This window comes from Mus caroli, unplaced genomic scaffold, assembly GCF_978045245.1.
Source record: "Mus caroli unplaced genomic scaffold, Mus_caroli_1 scaffold_7, whole genome shotgun sequence".
Taxonomy (NCBI): Eukaryota; Metazoa; Chordata; class Mammalia; order Rodentia; family Muridae; genus Mus; species Mus caroli.
This window is the reverse complement of record NW_028227262.1, coordinates 26,166,089-26,182,362: the sequence shown is the minus strand read 5'-3', so window position 1 is coordinate 26,182,362 and position 16,274 is coordinate 26,166,089. Positions and strand designations below refer to the sequence as shown.

The 16,274-nt window shown below is 45.9% G+C and overlaps 1 protein-coding gene across 3 annotated transcripts in view; it reads right to left on the bottom strand.

The window, feature by feature from the left end:
- Positions 1 to 5,136: 5,136 nt before the first annotated feature.
- Slc2a3 (solute carrier family 2 member 3) overlaps positions 5,137 to 16,274 on the bottom strand; it is a 73,863-nt gene continuing 62,725 nt past the window's right edge. For all 3 annotated transcript variants that reach the window (XM_085839963.1, XM_085839962.1, XM_021164170.3), the window contains 7 exons: positions 14,402 to 14,642; positions 13,933 to 14,095; positions 12,449 to 12,636; positions 10,062 to 10,166; positions 9,674 to 9,775; positions 8,873 to 9,076; positions 5,137 to 7,426 (listed from right to left, as the gene is read on the bottom strand). In XM_085839963.1, coding sequence (XP_085696089.1) covers positions 7,217 to 7,426; positions 8,873 to 9,076; positions 9,674 to 9,775; positions 10,062 to 10,166; positions 12,449 to 12,636; positions 13,933 to 14,095; positions 14,402 to 14,642 — 1,213 coding nt within the window. In that variant the 3' untranslated portion in view covers positions 5,137 to 7,216. The remainder of the gene's footprint in view (positions 7,427 to 8,872; positions 9,077 to 9,673; positions 9,776 to 10,061; positions 10,167 to 12,448; positions 12,637 to 13,932; positions 14,096 to 14,401; positions 14,643 to 16,274) is intronic.

The window sequence follows — 16,274 nt, the reverse complement described above, 5'->3', positions numbered from 1 at the left end:
AAAAGTCAAAGGTTCAAAGGTATTCTTTGCTGCATATCTAATTTGAGGCCAACTTGTGATACATAAAATACACACACACACACACACACACACAAAGAAAAGAAAAGACAAGAATAATCACTAATGAGACAAAAAGCACTCATTATCCGCACACAGCTGAGTCCAGTGGTAAATCTTTTCACTGTGAGGAAATAAGTCACTCATAATGAAAACAGTTCTGATTCAGATATTAAGATAAAAATGCAATTAGCAGCAAAGATGGTTAATGTTTAAGTCCCTTGGGCAAACATCACCTCTTTATAGACGTCAGTGTGACTCTGTTCTTCCGAAGGCTCCTGCTTCTGGATTTGTGAGGATTTTAGATTTCTTCTGCTGCATGTCTACTATCAGCACACTTTCCCAATAACCACTTATAAGAAGGTCCACCTTTCTGCTAAGCACCAGTAGGCTAAACTCCGGAAGCCTTTCTTCTCTTGTGATGATTGATCTTAAAGTAATCCCTGTATGTTTCAGTGTGGGAACAATGTATACTTTTATTTAAAGGGCCGGAGAACTGCCCAAGGTCCTGACTCTCAAACACTGTGCTATGTTGCACGATGTGATGGCTATTCCTGGTTGTCAGCTTGATTACATCTGGAATGAACCACAATCCAGAAGTAGGGCACATTACCCAAGTTTTGAAGTAGGAAGTCACAAACCTTTGATGCAGATAAAAAAAAAAAGATTTATTTTTGTATATGAGTACTCTGTCTGCATGTACACCTATGCATCAGAAGAGGTCATCAGATCCTATTATAGATGATTGTGAGCCACCATACATTGTTGGGAACTGAATTTAGGAAGTGCTCTTATCCACTGAGACATCTCTCCAGTCCTGTTTTTTTTTGTTGTTGTTGTTTTTTTTTTTAAACAATCCTTAGATCAATGATGCCATTTAATAGCCCCAACTTGGCTTTTTCCTTCTTGCTTTGGCTGTAAACGTAGAAGAATTATTGTTCTGTTCTCTTTGTTTTGTTAGGGTCTAGGAGTCATCCAAACACCAAGCTACAAACACCAAGCTCAGTTAGACAGGGATGGTTTATTGAATGCACACCCCAAGACTGACCAATCAGGGACACAGCTCAGGTGTGGGAGCTGCAGGCTGCAGCCATGGGCCCTGTCCAGAGTCAGTTTAGACAGGGAAGAAGCCATCATGAGCTCCTGAGCAGACACAGAGGAGGCTGCAGAGTGCTTGGCATAATTCCAAGTCTCTTCAGTAGTTTAGATATAACATATGGAGAACCTTTTGGGGTGCCGCTTGGCAGGAATCTGACATTGGTCAAGGACAAGAAACTGAATGGGCTTCTGGCAGGAATCTGACATTAGGCCATGACAAGGAAGTAAACGCAGGCAGGATTCTGACATTAGGGCACGATAAGGAAGGAAGTTTCAGCAAGGATCTAACTTTAAGCTATAACAGGGAAGTAGGTTAAGGCAGCAATTTTTTGTTTGTTTGTTTGTTTGTTTTGGTTTGCTTTTTTCAAGACAGGGCTTCTCTGTGTAGCCCTGGCTGTCCTGAACTCACTCTGTAGACCAGGCTGGCCTCGAACTCAGAAATCTGCCTGCCTCTGCCTCCCAAGTGCTGGGGTTAAAGGTGTGCTCCACCACTACCCGGCTAAAGTAGCAATTTTAATCTTAGGGTGGAACAAACGAAGTAGGCTTCAGGCAAGATTTTGGGCTTGGACAAAGGAGTGGGCTCAGGTATTTTGGTCATTCTTCTGACAAGCCCTTAGAAACAACTTTCACCGGAGAAATCACAGGACTCTGCTTACTGCCTTGCTAGTTCCTTAATGTACTGCTCACCCTTAATACTTGCATGTCATTAAAATTGTATAAAAAGCAGATTGTATAGCCCTGGCTGTCCTGGAACTCACTTTGTAGACCAGGCTGGCCTCGAACTCAGAAATCCACCTGCCTTTGCCTTCCAAGTGCTGGGATTAAAGGCATGTGCCACCACACCCGGCGTCTTTTTTCTTTTCAATCCTCACTCCTGCGCTGAAGAACCTGTTGATTGACTGAGCAGACTTGGTCAATAACAGTTCAACCTGACCTCTACTTTGTTTGGCCCTGAGTGAAGGCTACGGCTGGGAAATTTCCAAGAACAGTCCTCAAAGCATAACAAATCTTTGAGCATAGCAGGATATATAGTCAACTCGACCTCTCTCTGAGCCAAACTATTTCTACTTTTCTCTACTTATAACCAAGCTGCATTTTGTGTCAGCAATATGGTATGCCTGGCATACGTGAAGCAAAATGGCTACAGTTATGCCAGGGAGGTAGGTAGGGCAGGGATGCTGCCTTCATCTATGTTTTTGTTTTTCTTAACTTTTTCATTTGTTTGTTCTGTTATTTGGAGACAGGCTTTCCCTAGGTAACCTTGGTGGTTCTGGAACTTGCTCTGTGGACTAGGATGCTCTCAAACTCAGAGATCTGCCTGCCTTCTTCAACCCAAGTGCTTGGATTAATGGCCTGTACCACCACGCCCAGCTTTGAAAACATTAATGATTTTATTTCTATTTTATGTGTGTTAGTGTTTTGCCTGAATGTATGTCTTTATGAGGGTGTCAGTTTCCCTGGAATTGGAATTACAGACTGTTATGAGAAGTGGGTACTGAGAATTGAAACTTGAGTCTCTGAAAGAGCCACCAGTGGTCTTAACATCCGAGACATTTCATAAGTCGCATCATAATATTCTTATTTTTCAAAACAAGTTTTCTCTTGTATAGCTCTGGTTGTTGTGAAACTCACTCTGTAGACCGGGGTGGCTTTGAACTTGGAAAGATCCACCTGCCCTCTGCCTCCTGAGTGCTGTGATGAAAGGCGTGTGTTACCACTGCCCAGCCTAGATCCTCATCTTGAGGCAGGAAGTTACAAAATCAATCTGGGCCATCCCTTCTGCTAGAAAAATATATAAGGGCAGGGAAGAAGGAAGCCTTTGAGTATTGCCTGCTTGTCCTCGCCTTGCCAGTACGCACACCCATTTCTTTACTGGCATTGCAACCTAACTCTCAGGGAGTTCAGCATATGCAGACCAGCGGAGACATCCAGCCTTGTTTAGTTTACAGGCAATTACTGAAGTTTTGGACTTTCTGTTCACAGCCAGCCATTTTGAATCAGCTGGCCTGTAACCTTTAAGTCATTCTATTAAAATCCCCTTTCTGTTTATGAAATACAGTCTATAGGTCTGTTGCTCTAGAGAACCATAACTAATACATATATGTGGTGGGTTCAAGTAAGGATGGTAGGACGCTGAATTCTTTTTTTTTGTTTGTTTTGTTTTGGTTTTTTTTGTTGTGTTTTGTTTTGAGACAGGGTTTCTCTGTGGAGCCCTAGCTGTCCTGGAACTCACTCTGTAGACCAGGTTGGCCTCGAACTCAGAAATTCACTAGCCTCTGCCTCCTGAGTTCTGGGATTAAAGGCGTGTGCCACCATGCCCGGCTCCCGCTTAATTTATTTTGAGGCAGGGTTTCTCTGAGTTGCCCTGGCTGTTCTGGATCCACTCTGTAGACCAGGCTGGAGACTGGACTCAGATTCTGCGATCTGCTTGCCTCTGCCCCGAGTGCTGGGATTAAAGTCACACACCAGCTCTCAGCTGCAGCTAAGCTTTTTTTTTTTTTTTTTAAATTAGGTAATTTCCTCAATTACATTTCCAATGCTATCCAAAGAGTCCCCAATACACTCCCCCCCCTAGTCCCCCCCCCCACCGCTTGGCCCTGGCATTCCCCTGTACTGGGGCATATAAAGTTTGCAAGTCCAATGGGCCTCTCTTTCCAGTGATGGCCTACTAGGCCATCTTTTGATACAAATGCAGCTAGAGTCAAGAGCTCCGGGGTACTGGTTAGTTCATAATGTTGTTCCACCCATAGGGTTGCGGATCCCTTTAGCTCCTTGGGTACTTTCTCTAGCTCCTCCACTGGGGGCCCTGTGATCCATCCAATAGCTGACTGTGAGCATCCACTTCTGCGTTTTCTAGGCCCCGGCATCGTCTCACAGAGACAGCTATATCTGGGTCCTTTCAGCAAAATCTTGCTAGTGTATGCAATGGTGTCAGCGTTTGGAAGCTGATTATGGGATGGATCCCTGGATATGGCAGTCTTTAGATGGTCCATCCTTTCTTCACAGCTCCAAACTTTATCTCTGTAACTCTTTCCATGGGTGTTTTGTTCCCAATTCCAAGAAGGGGCACAGTATCCACACTTTGGTCTTCGTTCTTCTTGAGTTTCATGTGTTTAACAAATTGTAGCAGCTAAGCTTTTGTGAGAGGCAAAGAGAGAGCCATCCTCTTCTCATCCACAGAACCACAAGGTAAGGAAAGTTCTGGAATAAGGAAATCGCTATTTGTATAGCTGAAAGCCAAGGGTTGGGGCACGCTCTTCTAGTTCCAGCACTGCAAAGGCAGAGGCAGGATTGCCGGGTTCCAGGCAGCCAGCTTGGGCTTCGTTGTGAACTTAGACCAGTATGTCCCATTCAAAAATCAAGGAAGCCCACAAAGCACAGCGGCACACCCCTTTAATCCTTACTCCAAGGGCCTCCAAGCCAGGAAGAGAGAGACCCAGTCAATATTTGTAGCTCACAGTCAGCACTAACAGATGAAGTGTGCAGTGGGAACACATGCATCAGATGGGTCTTATAGGAACAAGAGCTGGAAACAAAGGGCAAGCCAAGCCAAAGGCAGCAACTCTGCGCTGGAAGGGATCGAACTACACTAGGAGAGAGCAGCCTGTGCATCTCTAGGAGAGTGGTGGTCACACCGATCTGTGTAAAAGCCTGGGAGAGATACAAGAGCAACATGGAAAAAAGCCTTCTCATGCAGGTCGTAGTTGGTCTCAAATGTGCGGTCTAACAGAGCCTGTCTCTGCCCCAGGGGTGCTTTGGGTTACAGGTATGCTCCACAACCTGGTTTGTGCAGTGCTGGGGGTTTGGGGATTGAACCCATGACTCTGAGCCCAAAGGGTGCTCTACCAACTGAGCTATGTTCCCAGATCCACAGCCAGGATTTAAAGGTTAATTTGTTTGTTTTTTTAAAGCCCAATGAGAAAGAACAAGAGGGGGTTAAAAATAAGCTTGTGACATGACACATACATTCAGAAGTTTTATTTCAAAACAGAAACTACAGTAACATTAATAGAAAGTATGTATGAAGATATTCACAAGATGGCCATTGGCAAATGTAAAAACTCCACCGGAGGAACTGAAGAGGTGAAGTTAGGAGTCCCCTTTCCCAGCAAAGCCCCTTTCCATAGCAATCTGAGTTCTTAAATCCAAACTGGCCACAGGGAGTGGAGAGCTGAATACTGAAACCAAGCACTGAGATATGGCTCTACCACTCTATGCAAGGGTTTGCCTAAAGGGTCTGATATGTGTAAGCACCGAGGGTGACAGTGGGATCCAGTGACCTGTGGAAAAAGGGTGAGGCCCATCAGGGTTGTCTCCATTTATGGAAGTGGAGGAGGGGACAGTTGGGAAGGTGTCTGTGACCTATGGCAGAGGGGAATCTTGGTGATAACATACCAATATGCCATGTTTCTTAACTCCCTTTAAATAAAGCCACCCTTGGCTCACAACTGGGTCTTCAGGAGCCACAGTCCTGACCTCACACCTTTCCATTGCGCCTCCTAGCTAGCTGTAGTGAGGTAGAGCCTTCCAACTTCAGACCTCAAGGAAGCACCTCTCTCCAACAGGGACAGGGAACCCAATTGGTGGCATCTAATCCTGGGCGCAAGCTCCACCTAGCAGAGGCAGTGCTGCTTCTGTACACAGGGTTGAGTTCCAATAGTCGATCAATTAAAAACCTACAGGAGCCAAGGGACCAGGGACTTCACGCCCAGAGCAAAGTGACAGTGCACAGACATTCGTGCCCTCATGCGTGGACCACACTGCGCATTCAGTCACTGTCTCTAATGTGTGTAGCAGAGCCAAGGCCCCTTGGGCATGTAGCACAATAGCACAGGAACCTGGAAACAAGGGCAGCCTGAGACTGTAACAGACATAGGCTAGCATGCCACAACGCCAGAGCAACAAATGTACTCCCTCAAAACAAGTCATTAATAGTCATCCAGCGAAAATCCTCTCCCAGAGCTGAGGTAACAAAATCCAAGTTAGCTATGAATCCCTTTAAACCAAAATGAAACAAATCAACACCTAAAATCTCTTAAAAATAAATGCCTCTCAACAACTACTCATCCACACGGCTCGCTCGCTCGCCCGCCCACCCGTTTGGTAATGGGAGTGACCAGTAATGGGAGTGACCGTCAGAAAAGAAAAAGCGAGCTCACAGGACAGAGAGGGTGTTGGTCCAGGGAAAGGAGAGGCTTGCGGTGACCCCTCCCTTGTCTGGACTCCATGCAACATAAAAATCCATCAATATCACTAACTACAAAGACCACTTTAGTAACAAGCCTAGATTTTAGTAACACTACATAAAAACTATAATCTTAAAAGAAAAGGCCCACAGAAAGCCATGAGCCTTTTAGTACAGGCACTCGCTCTTCTGAGAAATAACAAGGGACAGTGTCCCTTCGTCTACAAAGGAAGTGACTCACAGGCCACCAGTAACATCCATCCTCCCTGTTGTACCCTCTCTCCAGCACCAAACTTTCTTTTCTCCTGAACCTCTCTGTAAACACCTCCCTCCAACCTCAATTTCGTTACTGTCTCATTATTTGGTAAAATTACAATTAAAAAAATAAATATTTATGCAATCCAACCTGAAGATAAAATAAATAAAACTCAAGTTACTTTGCTGTGCAGAGCTGTATCAAGTGAGGAGGGGGTCTTTTGTTCAATCCCCCAGGGCCCTCCACACTGGGTATGAAGATCTGTTTCCTGGCAAGCTAAGGTGGTGGTGGGGGCGGTGCTGCACCCCACTCCTACTCCCTAGTTGTCCTAGTTAGCGGGTTTTAGAACCTAAGGGGAGCTGCGGCCCCTTCCCTCCCGATATAAAGGTAGGCTTCCTTGGTCTTTCCTGATTACAAGAGAAGTATCCCCCAAATCAAACACTTAAAAGCCATTGGCGATCTGGTCAAACCCCAGCATTGGGTGCAGCTGAGTTTTCATGGAGTGTGTGGGGTGAGAATAGCAGCGCTCAGAAGCAGTCCTGGTTCATCCTGATGAGGTCTCCCCACTTAAGGGGAGGTGGCTTTCCACAGTGGAGGGAGGTGAAGGAGGTGGTCCCAGATCAGGCGTTGCCAGGGGTCTCCTTGATCGGTTGCATGCTGTTCAACTCCACACCAGCAGGGCCTTTTCCAGACTGCGCCTGCCCCTCGAAGGCCCGGGCAATATCCTCGAAAGTCCTGCCTTTGGTCTCCGGGACTTTGAAGAAGGTGAAGATTAGGAAGAAAACGAGGAAGGCAGCGAAGATGATAAAAACGTAGGCTCCCAAGTAGGCCTAGGAGACAGGAGAAAGAAGACTGCTCATTGGTGGTCAACTGTTTCACACAAATGTACCAATTTAAGTGTTCATAAATGTGAGGGGAGCTTCACATTTCTATCTGACTAGCCTTAAGTAAGCTACAAGTCTTCCACAGCATCATTGGTCAGTTGACTTACGATGCTATTATGTATTTCTGCAAGTCATATGCCATTCTTTTTTTCTAGTCACTAAAATTAACTGCTTCCAAAGACTTCCTGTGGCTTTGTTTCTGGCTTTTGAGACAGGGCCTCACTTTTTAGTTCTGGCTGACCTGGAACTCAATAGGAGAGTGAACTCAAGAGATCCATCTGCCTCTGCTTCCTGAGCACTGGAGAGATGTCTCAGTGGTTAACATAACAGGCTTGCTCTTCCAGAGGACCCAGGCTCTGTTAATCCCTGCATCCATAAGGCAGCTCATTCATAATGGTCTGTAACCCAGCCATGCAAGTGGTACAAGACATACACAGGCAAAACACATAATAATCATAAAAAAAAAAAATGTGTGTCACCACTTCTGGTCCTTCCAGGGATTTTTGATATTAAGATATTCGAGGGGGCTGGTGAGATGGCTCAGTGGGTAAGAGCACCCGACTGCTCTTCCGAAGGCCCAGAGTTCAAATCCCAGCAACCACATGGTGGCTCACAACCATCCTTAACGAGATCTGGTGCCTTCTTCTGGAGTGTCTGAAGACAGCTACAGTGTACTTACATATAATAAATAAATAAATCTTAAAAAAAAAAAAAAAAGATATTCGAGCCATGAGCCGGGTGTGGTGGTGCACTCTTTTAATGCCAGCACTCGGGAGGCAGGTGAATTTCTGAGTTCGAGGCCAGCCTGGTTTACAAAGTGAGTTCCATGACAGCCAGAACTATACAGAAAAACCCTGTCTCGGGGGTGGGGTGGGGGGTGGGGGGAAAGCAACAATGTTTAAAATACAGATGTGTAGAAAGACTCATGGGAATAGGAAATGGTTTATATAACAAATCAGCTCCAGGTCTTTTTCTTACAGGAAATCCTGAAGACCACCTACCCTTAAGGAGCCCTTGGCTCTCAGTGCTGACTGAAATGATGATTTCAATATTGGTTGATATTGGTCGGATAAGTTTGGGTGCTTGGTACTGTCCTTCTGTTCCTACCCCATCACAGGTCCTCAAAATTTTCCAGTTTTCCCTTTTAATTTTTTGTTTTGATACAGGGTCTCAATTGTAGCCCAGGCTGGCCAACCCTCTTTCCACAGCTTCCCAAGTGCTAGGATTGCAGCCGTGAGCCCCATGCTGCCCCCTCCTGTTTCCTTGAGAATGAAGCAGTAAGTCTGATTTAGGCACTTAGCACAATCATTTCCCCTAAGGTGAATCTTAATAATGTGTTGGAGTAAGTGGGCTGATTTGTGAGAGGCCATGTTTAATTTTGAATTTACTTACTGCAGCTGAGGGGAAGAGCATTCCAACCAGAAAGTTGGAAGTCCAGTTACAACAGCCAGCCACCGCAACGGCAGCTGGGCGGGGGCCCTGGCTGAAGAGCTCAGCCACAATAAACCAGGGAATGGGGCCAGGTCCAATCTCAAAGAAGGCTACGTAGACCAAGATAGCCACAATACAGACAAAGCTCATGGCTTCATAGTCATCCTGCAAGAGAAAGCAAACAAGCAAAGTCCGTTTAAATGCATGGTATGACATAGGACCCATTTTCAGAGCTGCTGTCTAAAGCAGTCGCTCCGCTTGTGAGTAAAAAGCCTAGCGTTTCTGAATCCAAGCTACAGGACCTCACCCTTCTCACTCTGTACCAAGACTATGGAAAGATCTGTAAAGTGGAACTACTGCAGAGTGATTTCTGTTACAGCCAATGTCTGGCCTTAATTCCTAGGTGACTGCTAGGAATTAAATTAGATATGGCTTGCAAGATGGCTCAGCAGATAAAGGTGACTGTCATCAAGTCTGAGGACACTGATCAGGTGCCCAGACTCACGAGGCACAAAGCAGCTGGAAGATTAGGAATTCAAGGCCATCCTAGGCTACATAAATTCTTACCTTAGAACTGAATTCAACAATGCATCTTACAATAGAGATGTCATGCATTGCAATGATACTCACTTACCTGTACTTTTGGCAATCTCAAATTTGACTTTATTGATGCCCTTAAAGGTCAACACTCCAGCCCCCGCAGCAGAGAGTAAACTACAGTCTCACCAACCCCGTCCCTTCTTCCACTCAAAGAGCACTCACCTTTAGTACCAGAGAAATGGTCATGAAAATGGAGCAAACAGCCATGCCTCCCAGGCCTATCATATGCAGGGTTCTCCTCCCTGCCCTCTCCACCAGGAACAGCTAGAAGGCAAGGAAGACATGGCTGACTCAGTGAACTCACGGTGTACAGGACGCTACTGCCTTACCTAGTCTGCCCACACTTCCCCTTTCCCACCCGCCCCACAGTTGCTGGGTGACTGAAGATGACTTAGTATGCTCATCATCCACTATTATTTCTCCCAGGGGAAAGCAATAAAACGGTTTTCACTAGATGTGAGGAGCTGAAAGACAGTCTATGTTCGAACACTTCAAGAAAGAATTCTTGTTTCTCTCATCCCCATGCCTCAATCCAAACTACTCAACTTACGGAAACTACAGTGAAGATAGTATTAACCACGCCTGCTCCAATCGTGGCATAGATCGGTTCCTGGACACCGGCATCCTTGAAGATTCCTGTTGAGTAATAGAACACCTAGAAGGGAACAGAAGAGCATCAATGGCTGCTCCCCAGCAATGAGCCCTGGCATCCTGGGCCAGCACACGGCCTCTGCACCCTCTACCTCCCATGGTTCCCCTGTTTCCTTCTAAGGCTCAGCCCCACTATTTAGTTAACTTTCTTCTTTTTGGGGGGTTGGGTGAGGTGGGTAGGAGTAGGGGTATAACAAGTGTTACTTTGTAGTCTCTGCCTCTCCAGTGCAAGGATTATAAGAAGGTATCTATCACCAAAGGTACCCAGCTCCATCACTTTCTTTAAAAAAAAAATTTTTTTCTATTCATTTCATGTATGTGAGTATACAGTAGCTGTCTTCAGACACAGCAGAAGAGGGTATCGGATTCCATTACAGATGGCTGTGAGCCACCATGTGATTGCTGGGGATTGATCTCAGGACCTCTGGAAGAGCAGTCAGTGCTCTTAACTGCTGAGCCATCTCTCCATCTCTCACTTTCTTATGTCTACTTTGCTAATTAGATATTTAAGTCTCTCTTGTTTCACTACCTAGCCCAACATAGCCTTTAGCTTCTAATCCTGTCTTACCCTTCCTAGTTAAAATTACAGATGTGTGTCACCACTGGCACCTTTGCCTTTTGGTCCTTTTAAAAATTATTATGCAGCCGGGGGTAGTGGCGCACGCCTTTAATCCCAGCACTCGGGAGGTAGAGGCGGGTGGATTTCTGAGTTCGAGGCCAGCATGGTCTAAAAGTGAGTTCCAGGACAGCCAGGGCTATACAGTGAAATCCTGCCTCAAAAAACGAAAAACAAACAAATAAACAAAAATTATTATGCGTAGCATGGTGGCACACACCTTTAATCCCAATACCCATGAGGCAGAGGCAAGAGAACCTGTGAGTTCAAGCCAGACTGGTCTATAGAGTGAGACCCCCATCTCAAACAGCAGCACAAAAGAGAAAGGAAAGAGGAAAAGCCATCATACACTGACAACCCTGAGGCTCAATAACAAAACACGAGTGGCGTGACCCCAACTTTAACCCTGTAAGGCAAGAAGCACGATGAGGGAAACATCACTTCTCACAGTTGGTGAAGTAATTTCTAAGCATGCGGCACACTGGATTTCCCTTTTCATTGTTGCTGTTTGTTTGTTTTTTGTTTTATTTTTTTGAGACAGGGTTTCTCTGTGGTAGCCCTGGCTGTCCTGGAACTCACTTATGTTGCTGCTTTTGAGGCAAGGCCCCTCTATGTAGTCTTGGTTTTCCTACAGCTCACTCTGTAGACCTTCCCCGTTCTGTGATTAAAGGAGAGAGTCGCCATGCCCAGCTGCCTTTACCTTTTAAGAAACAAGTAAGTCCGGGCCACTTTCCTAAGAGACTCAGGAAAATATCGCCCTGCAGGTTTGGGCTAGAGTGTACCCAGGCCAAACTCTGATCATTGAGTAAAGTGGGAGTTAGTCCAATAATCAGTTCAGTGAGATGGGACGGGGCAGCATGCACCATGCACCTCAGTTGTCTGCGGTGTTTTGGGTGCTGTTTTGCAGGATTGGGGTGAGGCAGCCAGGAGCTCTGTTTGGTATGCATTCCCAAGGCTACGTGCAACCATGCTTTCACGCCCATCCCAGCTCTGCAGTCCCCAGGCTCTGATCAGTATCATTCTTTTTACTCTAGTAATATATGGCTATACTATCATTTTCAAATCAGGAGACCTGAATGGGGTCTGTCAAAATTCCTTGGGAGAGTGCAGGTAAGGAGTCCTGCAGGAAGCTTTTCAAACGAACAGATTCACCCCCCCCACCCCTTTCCTTGGAGAGGGTCTCATGTAGCCAAGGCTGGTCCTCAACTCAATATATATTTAAGAGTGATCTTGAATCCCTCATCTGCCTGCCCCTACCTCCCGAGTGCCGAGTACCGGGATTGCAGCCATGGGTCCCCACCTGATTTTCCAAAGGGCTTCATGTGCGCTAGGAGAGCACCCTGCCAACTTATTTTTTTTAAGCCCTGGCTGGCTTCAAATTTGGGTGTTCCTCCTGTCTTGAGCTGACATTACAGACATGGACCGCACTACTTCTGGCTTTTTCTATTGCCTTGGGGCTTGTCCCATTGCTGTTGCTACTGCTGCCATTACTCCTCCTGCTGCTGACCTCACATTCCTGGGTACTAGTGAATGACCCTCCTGTTCCAGCGTCTGGAGTTAACTACATTCTACAGACACATGACAACCTGCCAACAAGAGCGAGCAATTTCGGGAAACTATAGCTGGGCGTGGGCACCTCCGGGCGGGGCCCACGGCAGACAGATACTCACAGCATTGATCCCGGAGAGCTGCTGAGACAGCTGGAGGACAACGGAGATGAGAAGCGGCTGGAAGTAGTTGGGTGACCTGAAGAGTTCCAGCACGGTCACCTGCTTCTCCTGTGACATCCGAACACTCTCATCCTTCATCTCCTGGATCTCCTGGACCACGTCCGGGGTGCCCCACAACCGCTGCAGGACTGCGGAAAGAGGCAAAAAGAATACAGATACTGCATATGTCCCCAACCCCTGCCACAAAACTGTTTCCTGCCAGGCAGCAGCAGGCACCTAGAACATCCATCCATCTTTACTAGTCTTCCTACTTCAGTCTCAGGTCCTGACTCAGACAGCAGGGTCAGAACATGGTCAAAAGAATGACCAAGGGGGCTAGAGAGATGACTCAGCAGATAAGAGCACTGACTGCTCTTCCAAAGGTCCTGAGTTCAAATCCCAGCAACCACACGGTGGCTCACAATCACCCATAATAAGATCTGATGCCCTCTTCTGGTGTATTTGAAGACAGCTATGGTGTACTTATATATAATAATAAATAAATCTGAGGAAAAAAAAAAGATGTGTACCTACATACCAAGCCAAGAAAATTAAAAAAAAAAAAAAAAGAATGACCAAGGTCAACAATGCCTTGGGGAACTGTGAGAAGGAATGGAGGGGGACAGGGGGAGGGGGGAGAGGGCCTTTTACCTCAAGTGCATTTTGTTCCCTGGATTGTTCCTGGATGTGATTTTTGTGCCTCCGATGCAAACATTTACATTCAATTTATAAGGCATGCTTATTCTTTTTTTTTTTTTTTTTTTTTTTTTGGTTTTTCGAGACAGGGTTTCTCTGTGTAGCCTTGGCTGTCCTGGAACTCACTTTGTAGACCAGGCTGGCCTCGAACTCAGAAATCCGCCTGCCTCTGCCTCCCGAGTGCTGGGATTAAAGGCGTGCGCCACCACGCCCGGCTAGGCATGCTTATTCTTGTTGGCTGTCAGAACACAGCTATAGAACCCACTCTGGTCAGTGAGCCTGCCCTGCATCTGGACATGGCCTCCTGCCTCGCTTTCATGCTTTCCCAGATATCATCTATAGTACGCGCCAGGCAATTGTGTTTAAGTTGGTCTGTCCTGAGAAAGCTCTGAGAAAGGGCTGTGCTGTTAGGTTAATATTTAGTATGCGCTCACTGGTGTTCATTTCCATGTTCGTCTGAACTCAAACGACCTTCTTTGTCACATCCGTGTATATAAGGTACACACACTGAAACTGAAGTAAGGCTGTGCACAGCATTGGACTATAGTCCACCCATCCTTTCAGGTCCGCAGATCTCTGGCCTCCCAGACACAGAGCTGCCCAGGTCAGCAAAAGTCCACTATCAGAAAACAATTCCTGCACATGGAGATCCAGGCAAGGGGGGGGGGCTACAAGAAACCCACCCAATGTCCTCACCCTTAACCACGCACAGAACCACACTCCGGAGGCGACAAACAAGCAGCACTTACTCTCCGTAGCTTGCTCTTCCTCCTTTTTGTTAATGAGCAAGAATCTCGGACTCTCAGGGCAAAATGGAAGGGCTGCGCTTTGCAGGATAGCCGGAATGATGGTTAAGCCAAGGAGCCCAGGCCACAGGTCTTCAGAGCCCAGGATAAAGTCCAAACCAAAGATCTTAGATGCAGACAAAGAGAATGTTTAACCTCAATTGTATTTCTATGCCATAAATGCACTATTAAAAAAAAATCATGTATCCTTTTACCATAAATAAGAAAGAGAAAACAAATTGTTTCTATTTCTTTCTGGGCCCTGCCTGTATCATTAGGTACCGTATGAACTACAGTAATATCTGAAACATGTACATATAAATACACAATTGAATACATGCCAGATCTAGATAGAGTGCTTCACGTATGTCAGTTCATTCATGGAGCACAGAGCTAGCTAGCGTCCATTAAACACATAAAACTGTAAGGGTACCTGAGCTACCAGAATCCCAACAACGATGCCCAGCTGGTTTAGTGTGCCAAATGCACCCCGAAGGGCAGTGGGAGACACCTCTCCAATGTACATAGGCACAAAGCCTGTGCACAGTCCACAGAAAATGCCAATGATTAAGCGGCCCAGGATCAGCATTTCAACAGACTCCGCTATCTTGGCGAATCCCATAAGGCAGCCCGCAATGATGGCCAGCAAGTTGACTAGAAGCATAGAGTTGCGTCTGCAAGGTTAAAGACAAAGTGGTTAGTAACGAGAGAGATACCCTGTCTGTCTCTCCTCATCCCTCTGCTCTTCTGACCTCCATAGATATAAATCTCTTTCCTTTTTGCTGCTGTGGTCTTGTGGACTTGAGGGACCCTCCTCACCACTTTGCTATACCTTAGGATTTCTTTTTATTCTGTACTGTGTTTGTGTTTGAGTGTCCAGGTGCCAGTGTGCCATGGGGTACATGTGGAATTCAGAGGACAACTTTGTGGCTGGCTGGAGTTGGTTCTCTTTCCACCTTTATGTGGATCCCAAGGACTTACACACCTCAGGCCATCGGCTTCATGACATAGGCTTCTCCGTACTGAGCTACAGTGCCAGCCCCATTTTATCACATTTCATTATAGAACTCATACTGCAAAGACGGTCGGATATTTGGGACATTTTTTTTTTTAAGTTTCCTGAATCCTCAAAAGGTAGGCAACACCGGCTCTGTGTCAAGTAGTTAAGGGCTAGTTAGTACTAATTAGTACTGAAACTGATGTGACTAATGCTTTATAAGCTAAGCTGGCAGCAGAGCCACTGACACAGCTGAGACAGAAAAGACTAGCCATGAGAACCTTCAGTGGCTGAGGGGCTTGGGAAACCCAGATCCACCTGCTTGGCCTCCTGAGCACCACCATGCCCAGCGGACCTGTGAGATTCTTTGCTCAAATAGACCAATAAATTATAAAGGGAGCTGGGAAAAATGTCGACACATAGTTCCCATCCCCGAGAGACCCACTTAATTGTCTCAGAGTAGGAGGTATCACTGGGATTCCTGAGTGTGCAGCCAAGATGCACAAGTACCATTAAGAGGGGAAAAAATAATTTAAAACTCTTAAGTTAAAATTTAAAAAGTTACAACAAGTTGTGGTCCCAGCACTCCTGAGTCAGAGGCAGATTGATCTCTGAGTTCAAGGCCAGCCTGGTATAAGGACAGCTATGGCTACAAAAAAAACCCTTGTCTTAACAAAAACACCCCCCCCAAAACAAAACAAACAAATGAAAACAAACAAACAAACAAACCCCAAAACACCTCCTCTTCCATTCTCTTCTTTAGTGAGGTTCTTTGTCTAAAGGGAAAAAGTCACTGGAGTCTGAGTCATGAGACACCATTAAAAAACCAAAATAGTGGGCTGGAGAGATGGCTCGGTGGTTAAGAGCACTAACTGCTCTTCCAGAGGTCCTGAGTTCAGTTCTCAGCAACCACATGGTGACTCACAACCATCTCTAATGGGGTCTGATGATGCCCTCTTCTGCTGTGTCTGAAGATAGCTGCAGTGTACTCATAAAGTAAATAAATTTAAAAACATAAAAACAAGAGATAAGCATTATCCAACAATAGGTTTGCTTTACTAATTACCATGATTTCAATTTACATGTCTAGAATATATAAATTTAACTTTTAAAGATAACTAAGTTTCTCACTATAATTGTGTTTGCGTGTGGCAAGATGTATATTCCACAGAGAGCATGTGCTATACTGTTTGTGGAGGTCATCAGAATTCAACTCATAGAGGTAGGTTCTTTCCTTCTATCTGTGGATCCCAGGCTGGCCCCAACCCATAATCCCTGTGCCGGAGTCTCTGGGGTGCTAGGATTGTGT